The sequence below is a fragment of the Hyperoodon ampullatus genome (assembly GCF_949752795.1).
Source record: "Hyperoodon ampullatus genome assembly, chromosome: 18".
Taxonomy (NCBI): Eukaryota; Metazoa; Chordata; class Mammalia; order Artiodactyla; family Ziphiidae; genus Hyperoodon; species Hyperoodon ampullatus.
Window position 1 is genome coordinate 506,350 of NC_136931.1, and position 27,198 is coordinate 533,547.

Genomic DNA, 27,198 nt, shown 5'->3' on the forward strand with positions numbered 1-27,198 from the left:
CGCCGTGCCCCAGGACGGGGGCTTCTCCGCCTGGTCCCGGACTAGCCTGGCTCCTCCCCAGAAGCATGGCCACCCGGGCACCTCGAAAAGCCTCTGACCAGGCGGCCAGGGGGCCACGGCCCTCACTTGAGGTCGAGCGTCCAGGTGTTCGGGACGTAGAGGGACTGGGTCTGGCGGGCGCGGCGGGGCGTGGTGTTGAGGGCGTCCACGCTCCTGCGGCTGGAGCGCACCACGTCCGCCACGAAGCCGGTGCAGTCGCTGCAGACGTCCTTCAGGATGCAGCCGTGGCTGTAGATGTGCGGGAACTCCTCCTCCACGCTCCGCCAGTGGGGCCCCTGCAGGGGTCTGGGGCAGGACGGGGCCGTCAGGGGTGCCCCCAAGTCTCCACGTCCCCCCATGCCCACATCAGGCAGAGCAAAGTCCATCCCGCAGCAGCTCTCCCTTGGGAGGGATTTGGGTCCTGGGCTCTGACCTCTCAGCCCCACCCCACCCCAGCACAAAGGCCCCCGCCCAGCTTGCAGGTGACTGTGATGCCTGCCCACCACAGGGACGTCACCAAGGGCAGGCACGCACTGGAAGGTGTCTCTTCTCTGTGCCGGCGTGACTTTGGCGGTTGACACCCTCCGAGGACTCTCGAAGCCCAGCGTGTACACGGGGATGTGTGCAAACTTCTTAGACGGCATCTTCATCTGCAACACAGAGAGACACTCCAGGCACCCTGGTCCCCCGGGACAGCCGCCAACACAGAAGATGGAGCATTGCGGCCTGTATGTTATCAGTACTTAACATTGATGAGGTGCTCTCTCTGGGGCCAAGTGGCAGCATAAAAAGTAACGGTTTGAAAAGAGTGGTGGTAAAAATCCCTCAAACAGAAGATTGTTTCTGGGACGAGGTGTAAAGGGGTGACACCCTTCGAAATGTTATCCTTTACCTCTGTGCACAGCTGCGTGTACGCAGACACCCCAAGCTGCTATAAAGTGAGGCTTTCCAAAAACACTCAAGGAATTTGGGGTGTCAGAAGGAGGGCTTTTAGAGAAAGAGACGGGTCTCCTGGCACTGGCCTACTAACATAGAATATTTAATTTTTTAAAAAAGGGACCATTTACAAGGGTCTTTAAAAACTGCAGTTTCGGGAAGTGTAGGACTGGATCGCTCTGGAGGAAGGAGCTGAAGGAGGTGAGCAGTGAGCAGGGATCATCCGACAGGAGACAGCAGAGCCTCCGCCCACCCCCGGACAGGCCCAGTCAGGCCGCAGGACGCCTGAGATGTGGGCCCTCGCTCTGACCCCAGGTGGTCCTCACCTTTATGCTGCAGGAACTGCAGACAGCTCTGGAGAGAAAAGAAGAGGGTTAGCAGTGCCAGCTGTGAGGGGTCCAGCACCCGCCCAGCACACAGGCAGGGCCAGGCTGTCCTCGCCTCCTGCTTGACCCCTGGCCACGTCAGTGCTTTACCTTCATTTCACTCCCAAATCTTGCTTTTCTTTTTACTCATCTCTACACCCAAAATACTTCTGCCCCTCCTTGCACTTTCTGGGGAGCGTCTGGTCTGGAGGGGAGGGTACCTGAGCCCTCTCTCCACAACACTGTCAGAGCCAGAGGGCCCTCAAGTGAGATGCCCAGCTTTAAGCAGTGGTTAACAGTTTTTATTTCCCATACATGATTTCAAAAGTAAATGCCTTCTTGTTGTAAAAATTCAAACACTAGCGAGAATTTTAATTTAGACACGAGTCCTCTCCTGTAAAGCCCATCCTGGAGATGACCCCTGCTATCAGCAGTTTCCATTCTCCACATCTAAGCATAAATTAACAAAAACATACATTTAAAATAAAAATACAGAAAAGGAAATGGGGTATCATGCGTACTATCCTATAAAGATACACCAGGGCTCTTCTCCACATCAGTACAAATTGTCCAAATTCATTTTTTAAAACAAGGGACCATGCACTCTTGCATGGATGTTCTAGAATTAATTCACCATCAACAAACCTCTGTATTAGTTTGACTTCATTTTACTGTAGTCAGGAAACATACTTTGTATGATATGAATCCTTCTGCATTTTTTTTTTTTTTTTTTTTTTTTTTGTGGTACGTGGACCTCTCACTGCTGTGGCCTCTCCCGTTGTGGAGCACAGGCTCCGGACGTGCAGGCTCAGCGGCCATGGCTCACGGGCCCAGCTGCTCCATGGCATGTGGGATCTTCCCGGACCGGGGCACGAACCCGTGTCCCCTGCATCGGCAGGCGGACTCTCAACCACTGTGCCACCAGGGAAGCCCCCTTCTGCATTTTTGAGACTTGTTTTTTGACCCAGAATAGTCAATTTTGGTGAACGTTCCGTGTGCACTTGATAAGAACATACATCCCACTGTTCGGTCTAGTTTCTCTAAATGTCACTTAGATCAAGCTGGTGATAGTGTCATTCAAATCTCCTATGCCCTTAGGGTTTCATATCTCTAACTATAACCATGGATTTAGCTATTTTTCCTTGCAGTCTGTCAATGTTTTATTCCATGTATATTCAATCTCTTGCTAGGTGTGGAAAATGTTCAGGATAATTTCCTCCTTTTATCATTATGAAATGAACTCCTTTAACTCTGATAATACTCTTTACTCCATAGTCTACTTTGTATCATATTAATATAACAACTCAAGCTTTCTTTAGACTACTGTTGGTGTGGTGTATCTTTCTCCACCCACCTCCCTCCAACCAGTTTGTGTCTTTTATTTAATGTACATGTCTTGGGAATTCCATGGCGGTCCAGTGGTTAGGACTCCATGCTTGGGTTTGCAGGGGGCTTGGGTTTGACCCCTGGTCGGCAAACTACGATCCTGCAAGCCGTGCAGCGTAGCCAAAAAATAAAATTAAATTAAAAATAAATTACATGTCTTGTAGACAGCAGATTGTCTCACTTTCTTTATTCCATCTGAGAAACTCTGCCTTTTAATTGGATTGTTTATACCATTTATGTTTAATGTAATTGTGGATATAATTGGGTTTAAGTCTATCATCTTGTGATTTGTTCTCTTTTTGTCCTATTTGTTCTTTGTTCCCTTTTCCTGTTTATGCTTTCTGTATTGAGTATTTTTTATGATTCCATTTTATCTTCTTTGTTGACATAAAAGCCATTCCAGTGGTTGCTTTTGGGCTCATAGTATAGTCTTTAACTTATCACAGTCTTCCTTCAAGTAATATTTTACCATCTCATATGAAAACTTATAACAGCATACTTACAGTCCTCCACCTCTGGTCTTAATGCTATTGTTATATTTTTTACTTACAGATATGTGATAACCCCCCAAATACATTTTTATTAATTTTTTGCATGCCTGGTAATCTTTGATTGGATGATGGACACTGAATTTTACCTTGTTGGTTGCTGGGTATTGGTTTACCCTTTAAAGAGGTATAAGAAGATAATCTTATATGTTAGGAGTTGCTGTTCCTAGTGCTCTTATTCCTTTGTGTACATTCAGATCTCCATCTGGTGTCATTTTCCATCTACGTGGAAGACCTCGTTTAACATTTGTTCCAGTGTGGGTCTGCTGGTGAAGAACTTTTTTTTTGGCTTCTGTATTTCTGGAAATGTCTTTACTTTTGCCTCTTGCTGGGTACAGAATTCTAGATTGACCGTTTTTTTTTTCTTCTTTCGGTACCTTAAAGATGTTGTTCCACTGACATCTTGCCTGCAATGTTTTGATGAGAAATCTGCAGTCATCTTTCTCTTTCTCTGTACATAACATGTCTTTATTTGCTGACTGACTTTAGGAATTTCTCTTTATCACCGGTTTTGACCAATTTAATTATTATGTGTCTTGGTGTGATTTTATTCATATTTCTTGTGCTTGGGGTTCACTGAGTTTCTTGTAGGTTTATATTTTTCATCAAATTTGGAAAACCTTTTTAGCTGTTATTTCTTCAAATACTTTTCCTGCCCCCACATCTTTGGGAACTTTAATTACACCTCTATTAGGCTTCTTAACGTTATCCCACAGTTTGCCAACACCTTTTTTCATTTTTACATTATTCTTTTCTCTCAGTGTTTTTGTTTTGGATAATGTTTCTATTGCTCGGTCTTCAAGTTAACTAATCTTTTCTTCTGCACATTCCTCTGAATGTCTAATCTGCTATAAATCATCCAGTGTAATTTTCATCCCAAACTTTCCAGTTTTCACGTCTAGAGGTTCGATTGGTCTCTTCTTTACCTTTTCCATGTCGTTAACTTTGGCAGCATATGAAATGCAGTTCAAAACTTTTAATGTGGGGCTTCCCTGGTGGCGCAGTGGTTGGGAGTCCGCCTGCCGATGCAGGGGACACGGGTTCGTGCCCCGATCCCGGAGGATCCCACATGCCGTGGAGCGGCTGGGCCCGCGAGCCATGGCCGCGGAGCCTGTGTGTCCGGAGCCTGTGCTCCGCAACGGGAGAGGCCACGGCAGTGAGAAGCCCGCGTACAGCAAAAAAAAAAAAAAAAAAAAAAAAAAAAAAAAAAAAAAACTTTTAATGTCCACGGGACTTCCCTGGTGGTCCAGTGGTTAAGACTCTGCACTTCCACTGCAGGGGGCGTGGGGTTCAGTCTCTGGTTGGGGAGCTCAGATCCCGCATGCTGTGCGGTGTGGCCAAAAAAATAAAAAAACAAAAACAAAAAACAAAAAACCTTTTAATGTCCTTATCTGCTAATCCTAAAATCTGTGTCAGTTCTGGGTGATGTGATGGATTTTTCTCATCATGGATCATGTTTTCCTGCTTCTTGACATGCCTGATAATATTTGATTGGATGTCAGGCGTTTTATCTTGCTGGGTGCTGGATATTTTTTTATTCCTATTCTTGAGCTTTGCTCTGGGTAACAGTCAAGATACTTGGGAATAGTTTGGTCCTTTCTGGTCTTGCTTTTGTGATTTGTTAGTTCTGGAGCAGTACTCAGTCTAGGGGCACTTATTCCCGCTAGTGAGGCAAGACCTTCCTGTGTATTCCACTCAGCGGCCATGAAACACAACTTTCCACCATGGCTGGTGGGAACAGACACTATTCCTGGTACTGTTCCTTTAAACCCTTAGGACAAGGTCAGTCAACTTTTCCTGTAAAAGCTCAGATAGTCAACATTTTAGGTGTGGCTAAATGAATAATAAACAGATGGGTGTGGCTGTGTTCCAATAAAACTTTATTTATGAAATAGGCAGTGGGCCAGATTTGGCCCATGGGCTGGAGTTTGCCAATCTGTGCTTCAAGATGATTCCTTCCAAACCCTCAGTAATTTCCTTGCATGTATGTGCTGATCAGAACTCTGAACACTCAAGGGGGACCTTCTGCAGGTCTCTGGAGACCTGCTTCCTGGAGGACTCTCTCCAGAGGGGAGGACTCTAGCTGCCCGGGTCCCCTGGTTCTCAGCTTTAGCTCCTCCACTCCAGGAGCTGAACAGGCTCCGAGTCCAGAGTTGAGGCAGTCCTAGGATAGAGCTCACCCTGTCTGCTTCCCGTTGGTTGCTTGATACCTGATGTCTTGAGAACCAGTGTTTCATGTCTTTGAGGGGTTTTTTTCTTCCTTTCTTTTTGGCTGTCCTGCTTCCTGTTACCCAACCTTGGCTGAAAGTGGGGGCTGCTCAGCTGTTACGATTAAATTAAAAATTCTATCCCTTCCTTGCACGACTCACAGTGCCTGATAGATCATCCTCAGAATCGCAGGAAGCTCTACTGGACAGAAGCCTAGAGGCTTCTTACCCTTCCTTCTCATGTTAATTCACAGCCAAGGTGCATTGAAAAGGCTCACTCACCTCTTGCAAAAGAGACAGGTGGGCGGCCAGGAGAACAGTGGGAACTTGGTCCGGCAGCAGCAGCAAATCTGTACGGGAAGGCCTGGTTAGAGCCCAGTGTTGTCCAGAACTCGCCAGGCCCAGTCCTGCCCTCACCTGCCCCAACCCTGGGCCCCTCACCTTCCCCTTCTTCAGACTGCTGAAGAGCTCCTTATTCTGCAGGAACTTCTCCATCTCGGCCTTCACCAGCACACGGCGCACGTCCATCACCTCCTCCACCGTCAGAGCCAGGCTCTCCACGGGGTGGCTGAACTCCTGTGGCAGGAGGCCCGAGGGGCCAGTCTCAGGCTCTCAGGGCGTCTCCATAAGTTCCCCTCTTCCCTGAGGACCCTGGCACCTCCCTGGCCTTGGTCCACCAAGCCCAGCAGCCCCATAAAACGCCCCGCTCCTCAGCTCGGCCACGCCAGGGAGCCCCACTGCTCCCTGGGACTTCTCTGTGCATGGCTACAGGCAAGGCTTCTCTGACCTGGCCCCGCCCACCCCACCGGCCAGCCCCCAGCCCGTCGACGGCCTCGCTGCACATGTAACCCTTCAGCCCGTCCCACCTTCGTTCGCAGTGCTCCCAGACCTGAAGCATCTGCCTCCAGCCTTGCTCCCCACCTGCCAACACCAGGCCAGTCAAAGTCAGCCAGAGTCCCCAGGCCCACTGTCCCTCCTCCTGGAACCCTCCCCCACTGCCACCTCCCTCCCAGCGCCAACCATCCACTGCGACTCCGGGTCTGCCAGTCAGGTGGTTGCACCTGTCCACCTCGTCATAACCACCCGGCCCTTTGGGCCACCATGGCGAGTACACCCTGTCCTAGCCCCCAGGGGAACAGTCCTGTGTTCTTAGCACAGAACTCCATCTCTCAAAGCGTCAGTTCCTCTTCTATAAGCGGGGCATTTCAGCTCCACTGAGAGGACGCAGTGCCTGGCGCCTGGAATCGAAACGTTAGCTACCAAGACGAGGCGGCATGGGAGGCACCAGAGGCTGGTGGGAGTTGGACAGTGTTTATGGGTCAGACTTTCAGGATTGTCGTATTTAGGCTTGTTGGTCAGCTGCTACTGTGCGGCATCGGGTGAGTCTGGGGCCCCGTGTTCTTCTCTGACCAGAAGCGTCCAGGTCCTCTGGATTCTGATTTCTGTTTCTAGTAGCCTGGTGGTGCTGTTTATATTTGAATAATTCCCCTCTAAACCTTACAGGTGTTACACTAACTGCACACATTGCCAAGAGATCTCAAGCTGGGTGCTCGGCAGATTGGGCAGTGCACACACTCAGGGCAGAGGTAAGGCCACTCAAGTTCTCGGGTTTGATAGCCAAGCCGCTCGGAAGAGAAACACTCATGGGACTTGCTATTCAAACACGTCCCCCAAATCCTTGACATCCCTTTTGTCAAGAAGTGGCCCCCTGAGTAAGACTCGGTAACTCATTTGTACTGAACGGATAAGGTGGAAGTGACAGCGTGTCCCCTCCGAGACTGGGTCATAAAGACACTGGCTTCCTCCTGGCTCTCGGATTGCTCACCCCGGGGGAGCCATGTTGTGAGGGTACTCAGGCAGCCCCGGGGAGAGGCCGCACGGGAGGAGCTGAGGCCTCCTGACCACAGCCGGGGGAGGAGCCTCCTTGGAGGCGGGTGGAGCCTCCAGGTGAAACGGGAGCCCTGCCGACACTCCAGCTGCAGCCTCACTCGACTCACTCGACTCTGAGCCAGGGCCGCCAGGCCAAGCCACTTCTGGGTTCGGGACCCACAGAAACTGTGAGATAATAAATGTGTTGTTGTAGCTGCTAAGTTTGGGGGTGATTTTTTACACGGCAACAGATACCTAATACAGGACTCAGAGGTGAAAGCATGCCCTTCAGTTGGGGAGTATTAACAGTAACACGACCTTAACTTTTCAAAGTCTTTGAACATCTGTTCTCACTTGAGGCTCTTGGTAAAACTTCAAGGAAGCAATTATGACAACCACACTCTGGACATTCCTCCCCACGCCAGCAAGGTGCCCTGTGGCCCCCCAGGCACTTCAGTGTTCTCATCCCATTTGATAAAATCATGCACCACGGTTCAGGTCCAAGTGGGGACCTCAAAACATCAGCAACTGTTAGCTCTTCACAATGAAAAGTCAGACAAAATTCACAGCCAATGAAACTGAGGCGCAGAGGGAACGGCACAGAGTCGAGACCTGAGAAAGTGCTCTCCGGTGTCACCACGCTGCCTTCCAGGCACAGGGCGCTGGGCGTCTCACCTGCCCTGACCCCCCAGAGATGGAACTGGGCTGTCGTCCCCTTAGCAAGGCCCTTCTCCGGCCCGGGGGGCCGCAGTGCCCAGAAGGTCCAGGGGGCGGCAGCAAAGCCCAACCTGCCCAGATGGGCAGGACCCTGCACACCACTGAGGGGAGCCCTCACCCCTCCTGAGCCCAGCCGGCACACCAGCCCATCACAGCCACCCTGGACGACAGCACCTCCGACACTCACCAGCCACCGGTGATTGGTGTCTGGGGCCTCGGAGGCCCCAGGCCCGTCCTCGACTGAGCCCAGGTCACTGCGTGGCGGGGAGCTGGGGTCAGGCCGGGACTGGACGCTGACAGAACCTGGTAGAAGAGCCGGGGGCTGTCAGGACAACCTGCAGGTGTCCTGGCGTTGGACAGCTGTGCCTAGGGAAGGGGGAGATGACCCTCCAGGCAGCAGGAGGTGATGGTGCGGTGGTTTCCTGGGGGTGAAGGGTCTAGTAGAGGACACGTCACCCACACTGAGGGCCTGTGCAGTGCAGCAGGCCAGAGGGGCCTGCATCTGAGTCCCATGATGGGGCCGCGGCAGCCTTGGTCAGCGCCCCTCACCACACTTTGCCTGGAGACCCAGAGGGGCAGAGAGGGTCGGAGGAGGAAGAGGGGGTCCAGCTCCACCATGGGGGGACAGTGAGGTACGGAATGCCTGGCCTGGACCTCTTCACACCAGGAGTCATAGCCACTAAATGAGACCATCCCGAGAGGGGCCAGAAAGCAACACGGGGGCTCAAGGTAACCTTGAGGGGAGAGAAGGGGGCCTGGCCACGCCTGGTGGGAGGCACGGGGCGGGGTGGCAACCCTGTGACCCGGGGCACTTGGTGGGGCCCAGCCTTCACCACGGAGGGGACCAACTAACGCTGCGTGGCCAGCAGAACCGTACCGTCCTGCGTGCTGACCGACGGGGAAAGGGCGGGGCTCGTGACAAAACCCAGGGCACTGGTCAGGCTCCAGAGTGGTGTGTGCTACTCTGTGGGCACGTCTCCATTGACAGAAGGACTAGAAGGATCTGTCAATCGTCCATCCATCCAGCTTTCTTTCTATACACCAATATGTCAATGGCAATTATCCCTAGGTAATAGAATCATGGGAACTTTTTTTTTAAGTTTTACAATGAATATGTATTAGTAATTTAATAAAGTTTTAAAAGGTGGAGGATGGCTGCCTGGGGTGATAAATACCCTTCCTGCAGGTGCGAGCTCCCTGTACCCTCTGAAGCCGCTGGGACCGGGCAGGGGCAAAGGGCGTCCGCAGGAGGGTGCCCAGGGAAGGGAGTGCAGCACCCACCTGGCTCCTGGGCGCTGGGCATCCAGCACTGCACGCTGCCCATACGCGGCCGAGCCCGCTCCAGGCCTCCAGGGGGCTGTAGGCCAGAGGTCACCTCGCTCCGGAGCTGGGCCAGGTCGTGCTCCGAGAAAGAGCGGTCTCGCCTCAGTGTCACCTCCCCACACGGCGACTCTTCCTCCTGCGAACACGCCAGCCATCACCTCCCTGACCTCTCTGCACGCCAGTGCCTCCTGCCGGTCCTTGGGCCGAGGTGTCGGGCACAGGGGCCTCCGCTACACACTGCCCAGGCCAAGGGGAGGTGGGTGCCTCGAAAACCACACCCTGGTCTGCGGCCCCTGGAAAGTCCTGGGAGGGCAGGTCTGGGGCAGGTGGGGCCCGTGGACATGGCCACCATCCAGGTCTCCGGGCTCAGAGGGCAGCAGCCAGGCTGCAGAGCCCCGCTGGGACATGCTGGCTTTTCACCTCCGAGGGGGGCTGCCCAGCTTCCCAGCCCCAGGAAGACGGAGCGCTCTGCTTTAGACCTTTTTGTGCAGAGGCCACAGTGGCTCGAGGCCACCGTCCCAGTGACCCTTCTGGGCCACCAAGATGGGAAAGGGTCCTGAGCCCGGCCATGCTTGCCCCCAGGGCAGACCCAGCCCCACAGCAGGACACCAGCTTCAAAGCAGGGCGCGCCCCACAGAGCTGGGCGCCGGACGGACGCTGGCTGTGTCCTTGCCCCCTCCCCCTCCGTCTCTCTTCAGGAACCCGTGGGCTCTGACCTCAGATATGTTCATCTCCTCCATCTCAGCCAACGTGGGCGCCTTGAGCAGGACCCGGGGCCGCGGGCGCTGGGCAGTGCTCCCGGAATCCATGATGGACAGGTTGATGCAGGAAGTGGACTGGACGTCCCCAGAGCAGGCGTTGAGGATGCAGGGCAGAGAGCCGAACCCTGGGGCAGGCAGCAGGTGGGGCAGGACAGGACGGGACGGGTTGGGGGGCGGAGGGGAGGCAAGGGGCAGGGGCGGGGGCGTCCCGTGCTCCCCCCGCTCCCCCCGCCCGTCCCAGTGCCTGCCCTCCACGGGGCGCAGCCTGCGCTCCTGCTTGATCTCCTCCAGGATCTTCTCGTGCAGCGTGCTCTGTTTCTGGGGTAAGGGGCGAAGCCTTCTCTCTGAGACCTGCAGGGGGTGTGGCAGCGCCAGGTGGGGGCCGACTCCCAAGCTGGGGAGGAACCCTGCATGAGGAATCCGGAGCCCACGGCATCACAGGGGCGGACGTGGGGGCCCTGCGTGCTCCAGGGGCAGTGACTGCCCCAGAACCAACCTTCCAAACGCCCCAAGGGAGCCGGTACCTGCTTCAGCGGAGGCCGGGAGCGGATGAAGTCCAGGATAAGTTCGTGGGCATCCTTCTTCACCCTGGGAGGGATGTCCCCGTTGACCTGTGTGTGGGGTGAGGGCAGCAAGGCTAAGGGCCCATCTGCCAGGGCTGCGGCCTTGACAGGGGCTCAGGCAGCCATGGGCAGCGCCTGGGCCTCACTCCAGCCTCCCTCGCAGTGGCTGTGTGGCCATGGCCTTCAAGGCCTGACCACAGGCTTTCCCTGCATCTCAGATTATTCATGTGGAAACGGGGGTCAGTGGCACCACCTCATAGGGTTGTCATAACAATGAAATTAACTCGCACGTCTAAGATTCTCAGCGATGCTGGCACACAGCAGGGGCTACGTGAGCGTTAAATGGGACAATCCTGCAGCCTCAGCTGCTGCCCCTGGTCCCCTTGTCCCTGCCCTTGTCACACTGTGTCCCTGAAAGGACCGTGCGCCATGTGACTCCGGGCCACATCTGCCCCAGTTCAGTGGCCAGCACACCAAGCAGTGGCTCCAGCGAGCAGAGGGGGGCTGAACGTGGACCCCCTTCAACACGGCTTACCATGACCTAGAGAGGCGCACCATGACCTTGAGGGGCCCACCATGACCTAGAGAGGCCCACCATGACCTAGAGAGACCCACCATGACCTTGAGGGGCCCACCATGACCTAGAGAGGCCCACCATGACCTTGACGGGCCCACCATGACCTTGAGGGGCGCACCATGACCTCGAGGGGCCCACCATGACCTTGAGGGGCCCACCATGACCTTGAGGGGCGCACCATGACCTTGCGCAGCTTGTAGTTCCTGGCGCGGATGTCCTGCATCAGCATCTCGAAGGGGGTGAGCTGGAACTCTGTGGGCAGGGAGTTGAACTCCTGCTCCTGCACCTTCTTCAGCTTCACTCCGTGGCGCAGCTCCCGCATGAGCTGGACCCAGAGTCGGGCCTGGGCCCCCGAGAAGATGAAAATGGCCCTTAGCCCCGGGCAGGGCTCCCGGGCTGTGCCCCGGGCCAGCGGGGGCCACGTCTTACCCAGTCCGTGCGCCCCAGGCTGTCGAGCTCCATCAGGGGCTTCTCTGACTGCGGCTCATCCTCCCGAAGCTTCTGCAGCATCTGTAAGTCCAGGAGAAATGGGAGAACAGCAGCTGTGGGGATGTGGGCCCTGCTGGTCTGTCCCCCCGGGGACGCTTGTGTACCACATGGGCTACTAGTCCACCAGCTAAAAAAGGGACAAGTGGGCATTTTGGACAAGGCTTTGGGGCTCACAAAGACATCTGCGGGAACCAAGTCATCAGCCTTGGAGCCCCACGGGAACACTTGCGCCCCACTGGCTATCTGTGGCCGCATCTCCCAGGCAAGGGCAGGGGAGAAAGCACAACCTCCACAGAGCACCCACACGGTACCTCCTGGCTGCAGGAGAATCTTGCCCCTTCCCTCACTGATCCCCCTCACTGAGGGCTTCAGACCTCAGCTCACAGGGCCCCCGGGCCCCACGCACACCCACCCTCATGGGACACCCTCGGCCGCTTCTCTGCACACGATCCCATCTGCAGTTGTACGTTTATCTGCTGCTTTGATTGCTGTCTGAATGGCTGGCTCCATGAGGCCAGAACCACGTTTTCTGTTTTCGCTTTTATTTTTTTATCTTAGTGTTTCTGGCTCCCAGCACCGTGTGACACGTGCTAGGTCTTAAACATTGGTTGAATGAATAAATGAATCAATAAATGGGTAGTTGGATGGGTGGGTGGACAGCCGAGAGGGTGAGTTACTCAGCTGGTCAAGGCCAACAGTCACAGGGATGTATTTCACGAACTGGGAAAAATTCTGCCATCGTGGTGAGGGCCCAAGAAGGATGTTGGGGAATGTTAGGTAGCTGTTCTATGCTGAGAATTTGGGAAGAAGCTGCTAGGTTCGTTGCCCTGGATCTTGGCAGCAGCTGGGTCTCTGCTCTCACCAATCTTCCTCCCTGGAGGAGCAGCTGCCTTTAGCGCACAGCCTCGGCCTCCCCATCCCCCAAATCACACAGAACCGGTTACCCTGGCTTTCACCCCAAGCCACTTGCCAAACTGCTTTGGGACGCTCTAGAAAACTCTGCCAAGTCTCTGAGAAGCACAAGCTGTGTGATTCTAAAAATAGACCTGCGTGTGACCTGGCGGTCTCCGCAAAGGGCATGAAGGTGGGTCTCCTGTCGTTCCTGGAGTATCTCTACCTGCCCCCTGAGTAGGCTGTTTCTGCCCCAAATGCCAACCAACAGCCTCCCTCTCACCGCCTCCTCCAATTTCCCAGACTTCTCTTGGGTCAACTGCTTGAAGTCTAGAGCTGTTTGCTCCTAAAACAAAGAGCTTTTATTGCCTGGGTAAGGAATTGACCTCAGCAACAGGACAGGTGACAGAAAAGCATTAGGACCATCCACAGTGAGAGCACTGGAAGGACATCTCTGAGATGCCGGGGAAGCGTGGGGAGGGAAGAAGGCGGATGGGGCTTCGGAGGCACAGGTTGTGCAGAGGGGCCACCCCCACTGGGCTAGGATTGGGCTGCAGATGAGGGCCAGGTGGCTCAAGCAGCATCTGAATTGTCCTGCGCTGGGCCCCAGGCCCATCGATCAAAACAACCCTGAGAGCCTGCTCAAGCTCAGGGCCAGGGAAGCTGTGCAGGAACGCTTCCTGGTCAGAGGAAACAATGGGCCAGGGTGGAACCCCCTGTGGACCGACAGAGGGACACAGGGAAAGAGGCAGGGACGGGGAGGGACAGCCTGGCCCCGCCCACCTGGCCCCGCCTCTGCGGGTGGAGGAGCCTTCATGGCCCCACCCCTTGCTCCACCCGCCCCCACGTGCTCCGTCTGCCCCGCCCTAAGCCCCTCCCAGACGCCCCCATGTCCTTGGTCCCTACGGCCTGGGCGCCCCCCAGTCTCCACTCACCTCCTTGGCCTCTCGGACCCTGGCGAGGAAGGCGCGCAGCTCCAGCGTCTCCACGAAGAGCGCGCGGCACACGGCCTGGTAGTGGGTCTGAGCGCCCCGGGGCTCGGTCAGGCGTGCGGCGCACAGGCGCATGGCCTGTGTGAAGGTGCGCACGGCGCGGGGGCCGCCCTCGGCCTCCTCCTCCTCCTCGGGGGCCCCGTAGCCCTCGTCGGCTGCCCCGCCACCGCCATCGTCGTCGCAGTCGCTGTTGGCCATGAGGTCGATGAGCCGCTCCAGCTGCGGGCTGAGCTCGCGCTCCACGTGCTCCGCCAGCCCCCAGTCCAGCGCGCGGTAGATGGCGAAGCCCAGCGACTGAACCACCTGCGGGACAGGGGCCCGCGGTCACAGACAGTTAGGGAGGGCACACACACACGGGAGGGGTGCCGGGAGGGGGCCGGCGGCGGGCCTGGGTCCCAGCCGCCGCAGGAGAAGGTCACCACCGCGCGGCTTCTAATGGTGAAATGGAACAGCAGCTGTCCTCCCTGGGGATGCGCCCAGGGTCACCCAAACGGGGAACAGGGTGCTCCCCGAGCAGCACAGCCACTGTGGAAAACTGTGTGGCAAGTTCTTGTAATCCAACACGCGTTTGCCACGGGACTGCAGCTCCTCTCTGGGGAATTGAACCAAGAGAGAGGAAAAACGTGTACCCACACAAGTCGTGAGCTGGGCAGCCGTGTGGAGCCCTGACCCCCGTGCACATCCCGGAGCCAGAACTCCAGGCTGCTGGGCTCCGCGTACACGGAGCTCTAAGCAAGACAAATCGAATCTACAGTCACCAAGGGCAGGCCCATGGCTCCCAGCCGGCATGGGGGGTGGAGGTTGGAGCAGCACAGGAACTTTGGGGACGTTGGAAAAGGTCTGTATTCTTGAGTACGGTGTTGCTTACATGGTATACATTGGTCAGAACTCACCAAATGTAAAGCTTACCCCAACAACTTTGTTTAAAACAAGACAGAGAGGCAACCTAATGAAACATTAGCTTTTCATATGCTATAACAGTATATTTTAAATCAGAAGAGAAAGACTAGCTTATTCGATAAAGTTTGACACTGGAACTCACAAAAAGCAAGATCCCCTCCCTTAAGTATTTTAAGCTGCATGTAAATTTCAATGTACGTAAATTTAACCTGAAAAAGAAAAACCTAAAAAATAATTGTACCTCAGTATGGTATGAGGAGCAGGGTGGGGTCACCAGGGGGCAGGTGTGTCCCTAGCTGTGGGGCCCACCATGCTATTCTGCTGGCTTTGTATATGCTTGAAATTCTTTCTCCATAATAAGTTTTTTTTTAATTTATTAATTAACTTATTTTTGGCTGCATTGGGTCCTCGTTGCTGCGCACGGGCTTTCTCTAGTTGCGGCGAGTGGGGGCTACTCTTAGTAACGGTGTGCGGGCTTCTCACTGTGGCGGCTTCTCTTGTTGCGGAGCACGGGCTCTAGGCACGCGGGCGTCAGTAGTTGTGGCACGTGGGCTCAGTAGTTGTGGCTCACGGGTTCTAGAGCACAGGCTCAGTAGTTGTGACGCACGAGTTTAGCTGCTCCACGGCATGTGGGATCTTCTCAGACCAGGGCACGAACCTGTGTCCCCTGCATTGGCAGGTGGATTCCTAACCACTGTGCCACCAGGGAAGTCCCATAATAAGTTTTTTAAAAAGTGGATTAGCACATTAGAAATATGAGTCCTGCGGTAGAGAGACCTCTTCACTCTGCTTTCAGTTTTACTTGGCGGGGAACCCTGTTTTCACAGACTGCCATTAGCATCTAGGAATCCAGGTTCTGTGGAAGACAGTCATCTGTCCCAGTGCCGTGTGCACCCGACAGCCCCTGCTCACACAGTGGCCCTGGGACACGGGTCTGCTTGACAGGGAGGTGGAGGAACCAAGGGGAAAGCAGTTCCATGCCAGCCAGTGGCTCGGCTGAGCATAAGAAATAAGAATATGGAAGCTGGACTTCCCTGGTGGCGCAGTGGTTAAGAATCAGCCTGCCAATGCAGGGGGACAGGGGTTCGAGCCCTGGTCCGGGAAGATCCCACATGCCGCGGAGCAACTAAGCCCGTGAGCCACAACTACTGAGCCTGCATGCCACAACTACTGAAGTCCGTGCGCCTAGAGCCCGTGCTCCGCAGCGAGAAGCCGCCGCAATGAGAAGCACGTGCACTGCAATGAAGAGTAGCCCCCGCTCGCCGCAACTAGAGAAAGCCCGCGCGCGGCAACGAAGACCCAATGCAGCCAAAAATAAATAAATAAATCTTTAAAAAAAGAAAAAAAAAAAGAATAAGGAAGCTGCATCCAGTGTGGACGGCACTTTGTTTTTGTATTTGAAACTGCTTTCGTGGTTTCCCTTGAGGACAACGATGCAAAAGATACACACACGACAAAATGACAGCAGCTCTTTGCCACTTAACCTTGCCACAAGCCTTGAGGTAACCTCTGGTTTCACAGGTGGGGCAGAGACACAGAATGGCACAGAATGGCCGCACTGGCCTGGGGGTCGGGTTGGCCTGCAGCCTGTGCCCCGACCTTGTGCCACGGACAGAGCTGCGCCCTCACCAGGCACACGGGGGCCCTTCTGGCTTCCCCTCTTCTCTCCTGTGATGCCACCGCCCCCCCCCCCGGGCCCCGAGGGAGTGGGCTGGAGCAGAGCTGAAGGACAGGTGCGAGTGACAGTGCTGTGCAGGGAACAGGCCTTCCCCGTCCTGCAGAAACGCCTCAGGAGACACCCTGAGCCTGGAGGGGGCGTAGGGGCATCAGCCTGGCTCGGGACACCGGACGCGTGGGAAGAGGAAGGCCCCGGTGGGAGAAAAGTTCCAGCAAAAGTCAACAACGCTCCCAGCCTGGAGACGTCTTATCTCTGCCTCAGGAGGCGAGGGTCAGACCTGGCTCCAAGTCGCACCCTAGAACCATGAGTCAGAGGCCCAAAGGCCGAAGGCCGGTCACGTCTGACAGGTGACCGAAGGGCCAGGCCGTGGCTGGTGGAGTCCCTGCGGCAGTGGGATCTCCCGAAAGCACCTGGACGCCCCTCAGGACCACTGGGTGGGCGTGGGCCTCACTTTACACAAATGTCCAGCGGTCCTTCCTTGGCTCGGAGGTGGGGGCCAGGAAGGAGATGGTGGGGGGGAGTGAACTCCACTCCCACCCCCCCGGGGGGACCTCACAGCCCCTGCCAACCACAGGGGTGGCCCTGACCCAGTCTCTCCGAAGGAGGCCACTGTGCCCCATGGGGTGGGGCAAGTGGCAAAGCTCCCCGCTCCAGCGCAGCACGGCCTGCCGCCTGCCCAGCCTCCCCCGGTGCTCCTGGTCGCAGGCCCGTGTGGGCATCACATCAGTGAAAGGGTTAACTCCACTGCAGTCTCTTATCTGATAGCTGCTCCTTAAAAGCCTCCCAAAGGCAAAGACCACCGGCTTCCCTGTAAGGAAAAATCTGGGCGGCCGGCCAAGAGTCTCAGAACCCTGAACCCCGCCTGCCCGGGCAGCATGGGAACCAGGCACCCGCAGGCCCAGTGGGCCAGCCCCAGGGACCGGCCCGAGTAACTGAAGGGCCAGTGTGAGAATCTAGGCAAACGGCACAGGACAGTCCTGCCCCACCTCCCCGGGTGGGGCTCTCAGGTTGATTTATGAGGCTCCAGGCAGAAGGGTGCAGACTGGACCCCTACATACAAAGTTCCTTGTAAATATTTTCAAAACTGATAACAAGAGGCCTCCTTTGGAACGGGAGGTCGTGAACACAAGTCTACTCAAGGCCTGCGGGCAGCAGGAGCCGGTGAGCAGTGAAATCGGTTCTTGAAAACACGTGGCTGGCTTTTTCCCCCTCAAATTCCAGAAAACTGTATAGCACAGAGTGCACAGCAATCCTACGGGAAATCCATGTTGTGTAAACAGCAGGGCATCCACCCCAGCCAGAGGGGGCATCTTATCACTGACATTATTAAGAATTGCCAGCCTGTGGCAATGAGAAAAAGTCCAAAAACGTGGGGATGGTTTTATTATTGTTTCTAAATTCTACACAGCAAACCATACAGCCTCGTTTGTTTGGCCTGTGCCCACACCCTTGCTCTAACACTGTGTTTAATATATAAATACGTATTTGCACAGAACTGTTTTTTGTAAGGCAGGAGAATGATAAACATCAAATTCAATTACCTGGGGGTGGGCGGATCGGACAGGAGACACAGGAAGAGGTCCTGCCAGGTGAGGTTTGCGTTCTGGGTTGGATGGGGGCTCCAGGACACTGGTTGTGGGCTGCTTTTCCTGTTTGTCCCCCAGACCCAATTCCTGTCCAACACTCTGTGACCACGGAGCCCCGGAGACCACATCACCTTTGCCCCCTCCTCCCTCGGGTCAGTGGGAGGCCCATCCAGGAGCCCGGGGGTCGCAGGGGAGAGGGAGGGAGGTGCATCACTTCCCCTGAACTTGGGGCCCACCGAGTCTACACCACCCTGGCGGGCTCCCCCACCACTGCCTGCCCTCTGGCCTCAATCTCCCCATCAGGCCCTTCCGCTAAGCCACTGAGCATTTATCTGCGTCCTGCCTCACGGGAACAACTGTATAACTTTATGTGCGTTATACAAGACACCTAACTTTTAACGTGTAAAGTTTGTTTTTAAAGTACCTGGGCTTCCGAGCTGGCCGGTGACACCATCGCCGTGGACTCTGCAAGGGGAGAGAAGAGGCAGTCAGGACCAGCTTCAGCGGCCCCGGGACCCGACACACGGGGCCGGCGCCCGCCCCCCACTGTCCCCCCACCAGGAGCACACAGTGCATCACCCAAGGTCTCCATCAGAAACCAGAAAGCTGAGTCATCAGTCACTGGATGGACACCAACAAGGCCCAGCTCCGGGCTGGACACCAGGCGAGCCGTGCAGCCCTGCCCCAGGGGCGGAGGGTCGGCTGGCAAAGACAGCCCCTGCTTGCCCTGCACAGCAACCACTCAGAGCAGAGCAGCCAACAGGGCCACGGAGTCCATCCAGGCCCCTCGGGAAGCAAGGCTGGGGGCACGAGTGAAAGGGGAGAGAGGAAGTAGCCAGGGGCCAGCTCGGGTCAGCCAGGCCCAGGGAAAGCCCTCACGGTCGGAGCCGCACACCCCCAAATCAGAGCTAGATGAGAAACCCAGACACAGTGGAAAGGGCAGGCCTTGCTCCAGAGTTCCCGACAGCTGCGCTGGGTCAGCTGGCGTCTGGCCACCACCTCTGGATTTGGGGATTTCTCCCCAGACTGTCTCTGCCAGAGACTCACGAGTCCCCAGGACGAAACCCAGGTGTTGAATTGGGCTCTAGGTATTTTATTATGTTTATTATTAAACATGGCACTGAGCTGGCATGTTTATAAGTACTCAGTCGTGTAACTGGTGTACAGCCCAGGAGGTAGATGGTTCTCGTACCCATTTCACAGATGAGGAAACAGAGGCCCAAGGGAGTGAGCTCGTTTGCCCCAAGGTGTCACAGCTAGTAAGTGGTGGTGCCAGCTGTGGCCAGGCTGGGGGACCCCAGAATCTATGCTCCAGTCACTCCCTGAGCCACCCCCGGGCCTCCCAAGAGGCCAGGCTGGACAAGATTCAGAAAACCCACCTCCTTCCACCACCTTCCTTGAATAAGGCACGCAGGACTGTGTTAGGGTATGAAGTTTAGCTGCCTTAAATTGAGGTGGAAAAAAAACACAAATCGTTGGGCTTCCCTGGTGGCACAGTGGTTGAGAGTCCGCCTGCCGATGCAGGGGACACGGGTTCGTGCCCCGGTCCGGGAGGATCCCACATGCCGCGGAGCAGCTAGGCCCGTGAGCCATGGCCGCTGAGCCTGCGCGTCCGGAGCCTGTGCTCCGCAACGGGAGAGGCCACAACAGTGAGAGGCCCGCGTACCGCAAAAAACCAAAAAAACAAAAACCACACAAACCGTGAAATTCTCTGCTAAGTGAACCTGCTAACTCTGCAAATATTTTCAAAATGCCATCAAGAGACAGGAAGATTGCCAAAGATAAAGGGCGTTTGTGTCGCGCTGATCCATTAAATAATGGAAGACACTGCACCCCCAGCATCAGTGGAGTTAATGCAACAGTGAGCATTAAGTCCCAGTGAGCAGCTGGGCGTATACAGGTGTTCGATGGTCAGTAAAAGCCTGTAGCTGTGAATGGGGGCTATGGAAGGTGCAAGGGATCACACTTGACAAAGGTGCTTCCCGGAGGTGCCAGGCCCCGAGTTTCCCTGATTTCAAGGGGGCAGGGGGCAGCCAGCCCTCAGTGCCCATCAAAACCCAGCACGGTCTGGAAGGTGAGTGTTGACCAACCCAGTTGTATTTTAAGTCGCAAGGACTGGCGGGCCCCACGGTGGTTCTGTGCCCGGCGCTTTGCTGCAGAGCTAGCAAATGACTTACCATGGCTTCAGCTGGCACAGACTCCTCATGGAGGCTGGCGCCACGGCTCCCTCTTTACAGAGGAGGAACCTGAAGCTCAGAGAGATACAGAGATTTACCAAGACCACACAGCTAACAACTGGTGGAGCTGGGGCTTCCAGGCGGAGCTGACACAGTGGTGGGCAACCTGTGCTCAGGCGCCCTGGGCTCAGCACAGGCTCATCTGCCCAGTTACAGGGGTGCCAACTCCAGGCCACCTCCTCCTTGAGTGGGCCGTACCCGGAGGCCAAACTCCCTCCCAGGAGTCTAACAGGATCACAGTGAAACCCTAGCATCTGACACTCACTGGCGTATCTGCTTAGACGGCCACGTCCTGGGACCAGAGCAACCAGTGGCCAGTGCTCCCTTTGTGGAAGCCACACAAATACCTCGGCCCCCACAGCGTGGCCCTGGCACTGAACCGTTGATGCTGTCCCGGGGACCAAGGACCCCTTCTGTGTGAAGACCTGGGTAGCAGAAGTGGGGCCCTACAGTGGCAGAGAGGCTGGGCTGCATCCCCATGAGCCAAGTCTCCAGGGCACACGGGTCCCCCAGGGACCCCAAAGACCTGAAGCCTCTTCTAGAAGCACGGGGCAGAACTGGCAAAGGGCCGGGTGGGCTGAGCTTACCGTGGGGTCATTTATCATGTGACCCCAGGCACAGGCATCTCACAGGTGTCCCAACAGGGAACACAGCTTGTCGAGGGACTGCCTTCCTGTGAGGCAATCCTTGCTCAGAGGTGAGACTACATCTCAATGCTATCTACAAGCACACCAGCTCACACAGTCACACCCTTCCGGCGCGCGCGCGCCCACCTGCCCCATGCAGTGCCTTCAGCCCTTGCCCCCAGTTTCTGAAGGGGGTGCTTGGTGTTCTCTGCAGCGGAGGATGTTTCCCATCAAGAACTGTGCAGTGGAGCAGCGCCCAGGCCCCTGACTCCCGCAGTCCTGCTCTGGGCCCGTCACGTGAACCTGCGGGAGCTGCTTCCCCAGCTGTGTCTGGGGAGGTGCACAGGGGACCAGGATCACAGCCCACAAGCCAGTGCCTCCGGGGCCAGGTATGTCCCAAGGCTCCCCAAACAACCACATGGCCTCTGGGGCAGTTGCTAACAAACCCCCACTGCACAGAAAATGAAACTGAGGCACCCAGAGGCCTACGTAACTTCCCAAGGTCAGGCAGGGGTGGGCGCGAGCTAAGGCTGAGTCTCCTTGCCAGCACTGTCCCCACCTCTCCCCGAGGGTGACTGCATGGCTGCTTTACTTCCTGAACCTCGGTTTTCTCGTCTGTAGGATGGGCTCACAGCAGTGCTTCCCTCGCTCCCTGTCTCCCAGGATGGCAAGGTGGAGCCGCTGCATCCCCAGACCATATCTTGACTGTGTGACCTCACAGGAGCAAAGGGCCCGGGAGGACCCCTGCGTGACAGCATGGGTGCATGGTAGCTTTGGTGGGGGGTCAAGAAGCAGAAGACAAAAGCCATATGGGAAGGACCTGGTTCAAAGAAAATGTTTCAACCAGAAATACTCTGGCTGCCAGGAGGAGATTCAGGGAAGTATGCTCTCCTCGGAAGCAGGATTTCATCTTCCCAGCCAGCCCCTACTCTCCTCTCACTGCTGGACACTCAGCCCTCACCTGTATGTCCATCTGTGTGGAGAGCCATTTAAAAAGACACAGGTGGGACTTCCCTGGTGGTGCCGCGGTTAAGAACCTGTCTGCCAATGCAGGGGACATGGGTTTGAGCCCTGGTCCGGGAAGATCCCACATGCTGCGGAGCAGCTAAGCCCCTGCGCCACAACTACTGAGCCTGCGCTCTAGAGCCCACGAGCCACAACTGCTGAGCCCACGTGCCACAACTGCTGAGCCCATGTGGCACAACTACTGAAGCCTACATGCCTACAGTCCATGCTCCGCAACAAGAGAAGCCACCGCAGTGAGAAGTCCGCGCACCGCAACGAAGAATAGCCCCCGCTCGCCGCAACCGGAGAAAGCCCGCGCGCAGCAACGAAGACCCAACGCAGCCAAAAATAAATACAATTTTTAAAAAAGATATAGGCAAGCTACAGAGACAGTCCCTGGTCACTCAGGAGGCGATCTCCCAATGAGGCTCAGCAAGTCCACCTTGAGGGCCCACAGCCCACAGCACACGCAGGCTTGCCTGGAACACCAGGGGTCCCACTTCAGCTCCTGGGAAGGGACGTGCCGGGCCAGGAGACGTGGGAAGGGGCATCTCCAGTGAGCACAGACGGCCCCACGTACACACACAGTGACAGCAGTACAGAAACAGTAGCAGCAGGGGCAGCAACAGCAGCACGTGTGTCTCTGTGTCTGTGTGCACAGATCCCTGGGCCCAAGGTGATGTGGGCTCCATACTGATGTCCCCTCATGAGTCCTCCCCACTGCCTGGGCATGTGCCACTCTCAACCCAGTTTATGCAGGAGGAGTGGGGACCCCAGCACTGCTATTTCTCCACCTACTGGGCTGGAGGTAAAGAGGTAGATAGAGAACTGGGCCCCATGAAGCTCATGACAGGGATGCCAAGGTCTAACGCAGGACAAACTAAATGGTCTCTGTGTTTGGAACTCAGGGCTGCAAACGAGGTGAACTGGGAAGGCCTTGCCTCTAGGCAGCGGTGGGCTGCAAGGGGGAAGCTTGACCCTGGAGACAGGGCCCGGTGCTTGGTGGGGGTGGGCCTGGAAGGGCCAGTGGCCTCAGAACTACAGGCAGAAAAGGACAGAGTGGGAGGAGGGGTGCAGGGGCAGGTGTGACCTGGCGGACAGGTCACATGAGCACCCAAGCGTGAAGACAGGGGCCTGTGAAAAATTCCAGCATCAAAATTGACAAGAAAAAAACCCAGAAAAGCAGGGCAGTGTGTAAATTAGTGTAAGCAGAATGGAGAAGGTCGGAGGTGAAAGGAGCCCCATCAACACCCCGCACCCACCCTCCACCTGCCCAAGGGGGTTTTCATGGTGGAGAGCCTGGTGCCTGGAGAAAAGAACGTTCTGTTTCCCCGCAGATGTAGGCTGGGAGGATGGGAGGTCTCAGGCAAGGTGACAGCCGAGCGCTGCTTTGGAGCAGGCAGTGTCCTGGCGGGCCTGCCCCGGAGGCATCAGGAGGACAAATGCCACTGAAAGCGTCCCAGGACCACTGACCACTGGCCACGCTGCATGAATGGGCTTTGCCTCAGAGAACGGTCAGCACACGCACTGCAGAGATGCCTGATGGACTTTCTTGCCTCAATTTAAAAACAAAACAAAACACCCTTCCCCATCAGGAGGTTTTAATAATGGCCTCTTAAAGATAACTTCACTGTTAACATGTTTTTCCATTTTCCCACTTGAAAAAGGGGGCTTCCAAGCAGTTATGAAGAAGTCTTCAGACTTGCCGACTAGGAAGTTTACTCGAGTAAGCTTCCCCTGCTTAGCTGGAAGTGGGAAGTAGTCCCACTCGTACGCTAAAGTAATAGTACTCCTCCACACCCCCTGCCCCCCGCCGCAAGTCAGGTTTAGTTTGGTTGTTGATTTCTTTTCTTTTTTCTTCTTTTTGGCCACGCGGCATGTGGGATCTTACCTCCCTGACCAGGGGTCAAACCTGCTCCCCCTGCAGTGGAAGCACGGAGTCTCAACCTCTGGACCGCCAGGGAAGTCCCTGGTTGTTGATTTCTTTAAAGTTATTTTAAACGTTGACTTAATGCCTACATTTACCAAAACTTCCTGAGGGAGGATGGGAACCTCCTTCTCAACTGCGATTACAGTACGAGATAAACACGCATCTTTCAGTGAATCCAGTAATCACTCAAGTCCCAGAGAAACGCTGGGCTAGCTACCTTAGGGACACAGCTGGTCTAAAGTTTCAGCTGATTCACAAAAGCTCAACAGGGACAGAGGAGAAAGTTCAGGGTAATCTATTTTTCTTAATCTTTAAAGAGGCAGCAAGTCACAAACCTCATCCACCTTTACAAGACGTGTTTATGGACAGAAACCAAAGATCATGTCTAAGGGAAAATGAAATTGGGCTCCTCTGTGTCGTGGGCTGGGATGTCCCCATACAGGTCAGTGGAGAGTGGCCACACGTGAGCTTTGAAGCGCAGCCTTGGATTTCCAGTCGACCTGTGAGTATGAAGGCAGCACAAGTGCCGCTGGGCCTGCAGGGACCAGGAAGAAGGGGCTGACACATCCCCGGGGCTGGAGAGGTGGACAAAACCAGATGACCGCTGCCCCCGAGGATGGCCCTGGTGGTCCACTGTGGAGAGTACTGACCCCACAGTCAGAGATGCAGGGACCCCTCCGCTCTGCATCTGACTGGTGGCAAACCACTTACCACTCTGTGCCTCAGCTTCCCCATCTTTAAAATCAGAGGGTCAGACCAGGCAGGCCCATTATAGTCCTGTACTGCTCTGCAGTACCAGAAGCCACCCCCTGGGTTACACTGTTTGTCTTCAGGGATGAGGAGGGGCACAGGGAAGGTCTTTTAAGGAGGACATACAGCTTTAAGAGAAAAGCCCTTGGTGAATATGCAGACTCCAGGGCCCCACCGATGCGGAGAGGCCATCCTGGATCGTGCTCTCAGCCCAGCCTTTGAAGACGGTGGACACACGCATTGAGAGCATCAGGGCTGAATCCAAATCCTGCCACTTCCTGTGTGACTATGGGTAAGCCCGAGCCTCAGTTTACCCGACTGTAAAATGGGAACAGTACTGTTTGAGTCCAGCTCTTATTATTTTCTCCTGTCAAGTAAGTGTTTTTGTGCAAAACAGAGCAACTCTCAAGTGTCACACAGCTGAGGTGTTAAGGGAGGTGGGAGCAGGGTTCAGAGATGAGAAGGAGCTTGTGGAGAAATAGTGACGGTCCTAGGGGGTGGGAGAGGTTCAGCGGACCCCTCCCCGTTACCAAAGGAGCCGTCGCCTCTGGCTAGCTTTGCCCTGGTCCTTCCCAGACCTCCATGAGTTTGCCCAAACCCACCCCCTCCAGCACACACAGCTGGCCTGTGTGCTCCTCCAAGGGTATCACTTCTGGGGGTAACATCATCATATGCTCCGTCCCAGCACTCTGCTTCTCCAGGAAGAAAACTTCTTTCTTAAAGAGGCTACAAATCACTTAAACTCATCATTCTCCATAGACTCCAAGTATCTTTCAAGGGCTTCATTGTTGGTTCCCGTTCATGGTTCAGAGCAGAACACTAAGCAAGCTGTTCCCCAAATTTTACACATTCTCTGTTAAATCCTCATACCCACGGAAAACGAGCCCGAGGAAAACAGGTGTTTCCTTTCGTGCCTAAGCGCCTGTCCTGAACCTACCAGTCCAACAAGGATCCACACCACCAGTCACTGGGTGGGAAGGTGTGAGGGCTGCAGACCCCCAGAGGAAAAAGGAAGCAGCCCAGGTGGGGAGAACCGCGGTAGGAGGGGCAGAGGCCAGTCTCCCTGCTGAAGGGCCTCAGGCAAGGAGCCAAAGCCCCCTCCCTCCTCTCCAGCCAGCAGCTGGCCCTGATGTTAAGATGGGTTTCAGGTGGGGGGGAATCCAGGAAAGGGGGGTGGTGAGGGTCCCAGGTCGGGAGAGTGACTTTCATGTCTAGCAGAGGGAGAGAGGAAAAGCAAGGGCAAGGGGTGGAGGCCCGCGTCCCAGAGGAGTTGCTGGGGGATCCCAATCCAGAAAGGGGAGAGGAGGGAGGAGGGCCTTCCAGTCTCGTAGAGAGAGAAGGCGGAGGAGGGGCCCCCAGTGCGGCAGAGGGCGGGCGCGGAAATAGGAGAGGTCGGCGGGTCCAGAGAGGGAAGGCGCCGGAAGCGGGGCGCCGGGTCCGGGTCCTGGTCCAGCAGAGGGAGGGAGGGTCTCAGCCCCTCCCCCCGGGCGGACACCGCCCCCCGCCCCGCCGCACCCCCGCCACCGGCCTCACCAGCCGCGCCGGGCTCCCGCTGCGCGCTAACCGAGCCGTCCCTGCGCAGGAGGATGTCCGCTATGTCCCGTATGCGCCGCCGGCCGCCCGGCGCGCCCCGCAGCCCGCGGCAGCACTGGAAGCACACGGCCCACGCCTGCTCCTCGTTGATGGGCTGCTCGTACGCCTTCAGCACCTCCTCCAGGGACAGCTCCCACGGTTCTGGCCGCCCAGCGCCCCCGGCCCGCTCGCCCGCGGCCGCGTTGCCGCTGGAGCTGCCGGCCCGGGCCATGGCCGCCCCATCATCGCCGCCTGCGCGCCCTGCCCGTTTCCATAACAGCCGCGCCAGGGCCGACGCGCCCGAGAAGCGCGGGGGGCGGATCCCACGCCGCCAGCCGCTGCTTTGTCATCGTCGGGCCCCGCCCAGCGCGAGCGGCCGCAGGTGAGGCCTGGGAGAGGAGGAGGAGGGGGAGGGAAGGGGAGGAGGAGGGGGAGGGAAGGGGAGGAGGAGGAGGAGGAGGGGAGGGAGGGAGGGGCGGGGGGAGGCCCGTGGAGCGGGTGAGGCAGGTGGGAGGGGGCGCGGAGCTGGGCCAGAGAAGGGGGTGGAGAAGCCGGGATCCGGTTGCTGGGGGGAGGGTCCGGGGGAGGGGGCGCGGTGAGGAAGGTGGAAGGGACCGGGGAGGGGGGTGCAGAGCCGGGACCCGCAGAGGGACGCTCGGAGGGAGGCGCGGTTCTCCTCGCCCTGCCCGCGAACCCACGCCGGGCTCTCACACGCGTGCCAGGCCAGCATCCAGCCCAAGACCCACCGCGGTAATAGTGGGGCCCCGGCACGTTGGACTCTGGGCTGCGGCAGAGCCGGGAGGCCCGTGACTGCAGGAGGAGCAGACGGTGCCGCAGAGCCGGCTGGCAGAGTGACCTCAAGAGTCACCGCTCAGGGTGATGAGAGGCAGAAAGACCTGAGTAGAAGCACTTAATAGGCGTCCCTTTCCAGCGAGGACACGCGGCAGCGTTAAGAGCCCCGGTGTCGGTGTCTTCGTGGAACCTGAGTAGAGGCGCAGTTCACCTGCGATGGAGCAGCGCTTCGTCCCCGGCTGGTCTCTCCCCCGTGCGTGGGAGGCGGCACCGGCTCACAGGCTCAGCCGAGGCCTATTCAGCCCTGGTTGTACCAGGTCAGAATAACACGGCCAAACGGCCCTGGGAAATAAGAGGCAAGAAGGCAAGGGTCCGACCCTGGACCCCCTGGGGAGCAGATGTCGTGCAGATTCCTGGACATTTCTTCATGCTGGCGATATTTGCAGGTCTGAGGTGGAA

General features: G+C 56.4%; 1 protein-coding gene across 1 annotated transcript; it reads right to left on the bottom strand.

Annotated features, from left to right (window-relative positions):
• Positions 1-26,179, bottom strand: SPIRE2 (spire type actin nucleation factor 2; the record flags this gene model as incomplete). Its single annotated transcript, XM_079723864.1, has 14 exons — positions 1-345; positions 574-689; positions 1,302-1,329; positions 5,764-5,831; positions 5,923-6,057; positions 8,255-8,370; positions 9,349-9,526; positions 10,107-10,502; positions 10,676-10,762; positions 11,470-11,634; positions 11,721-11,801; positions 13,607-13,966; positions 18,252-18,292; positions 25,909-26,179. 14 exons carry the CDS (start codon positions 26,177-26,179, stop codon positions 123-125), a joined length of 2,265 nt encoding a protein of 754 aa, XP_079579990.1. The 3' UTR covers positions 1-122.
• Between the last annotated feature and the right edge of the window lie 1,019 nt (positions 26,180-27,198).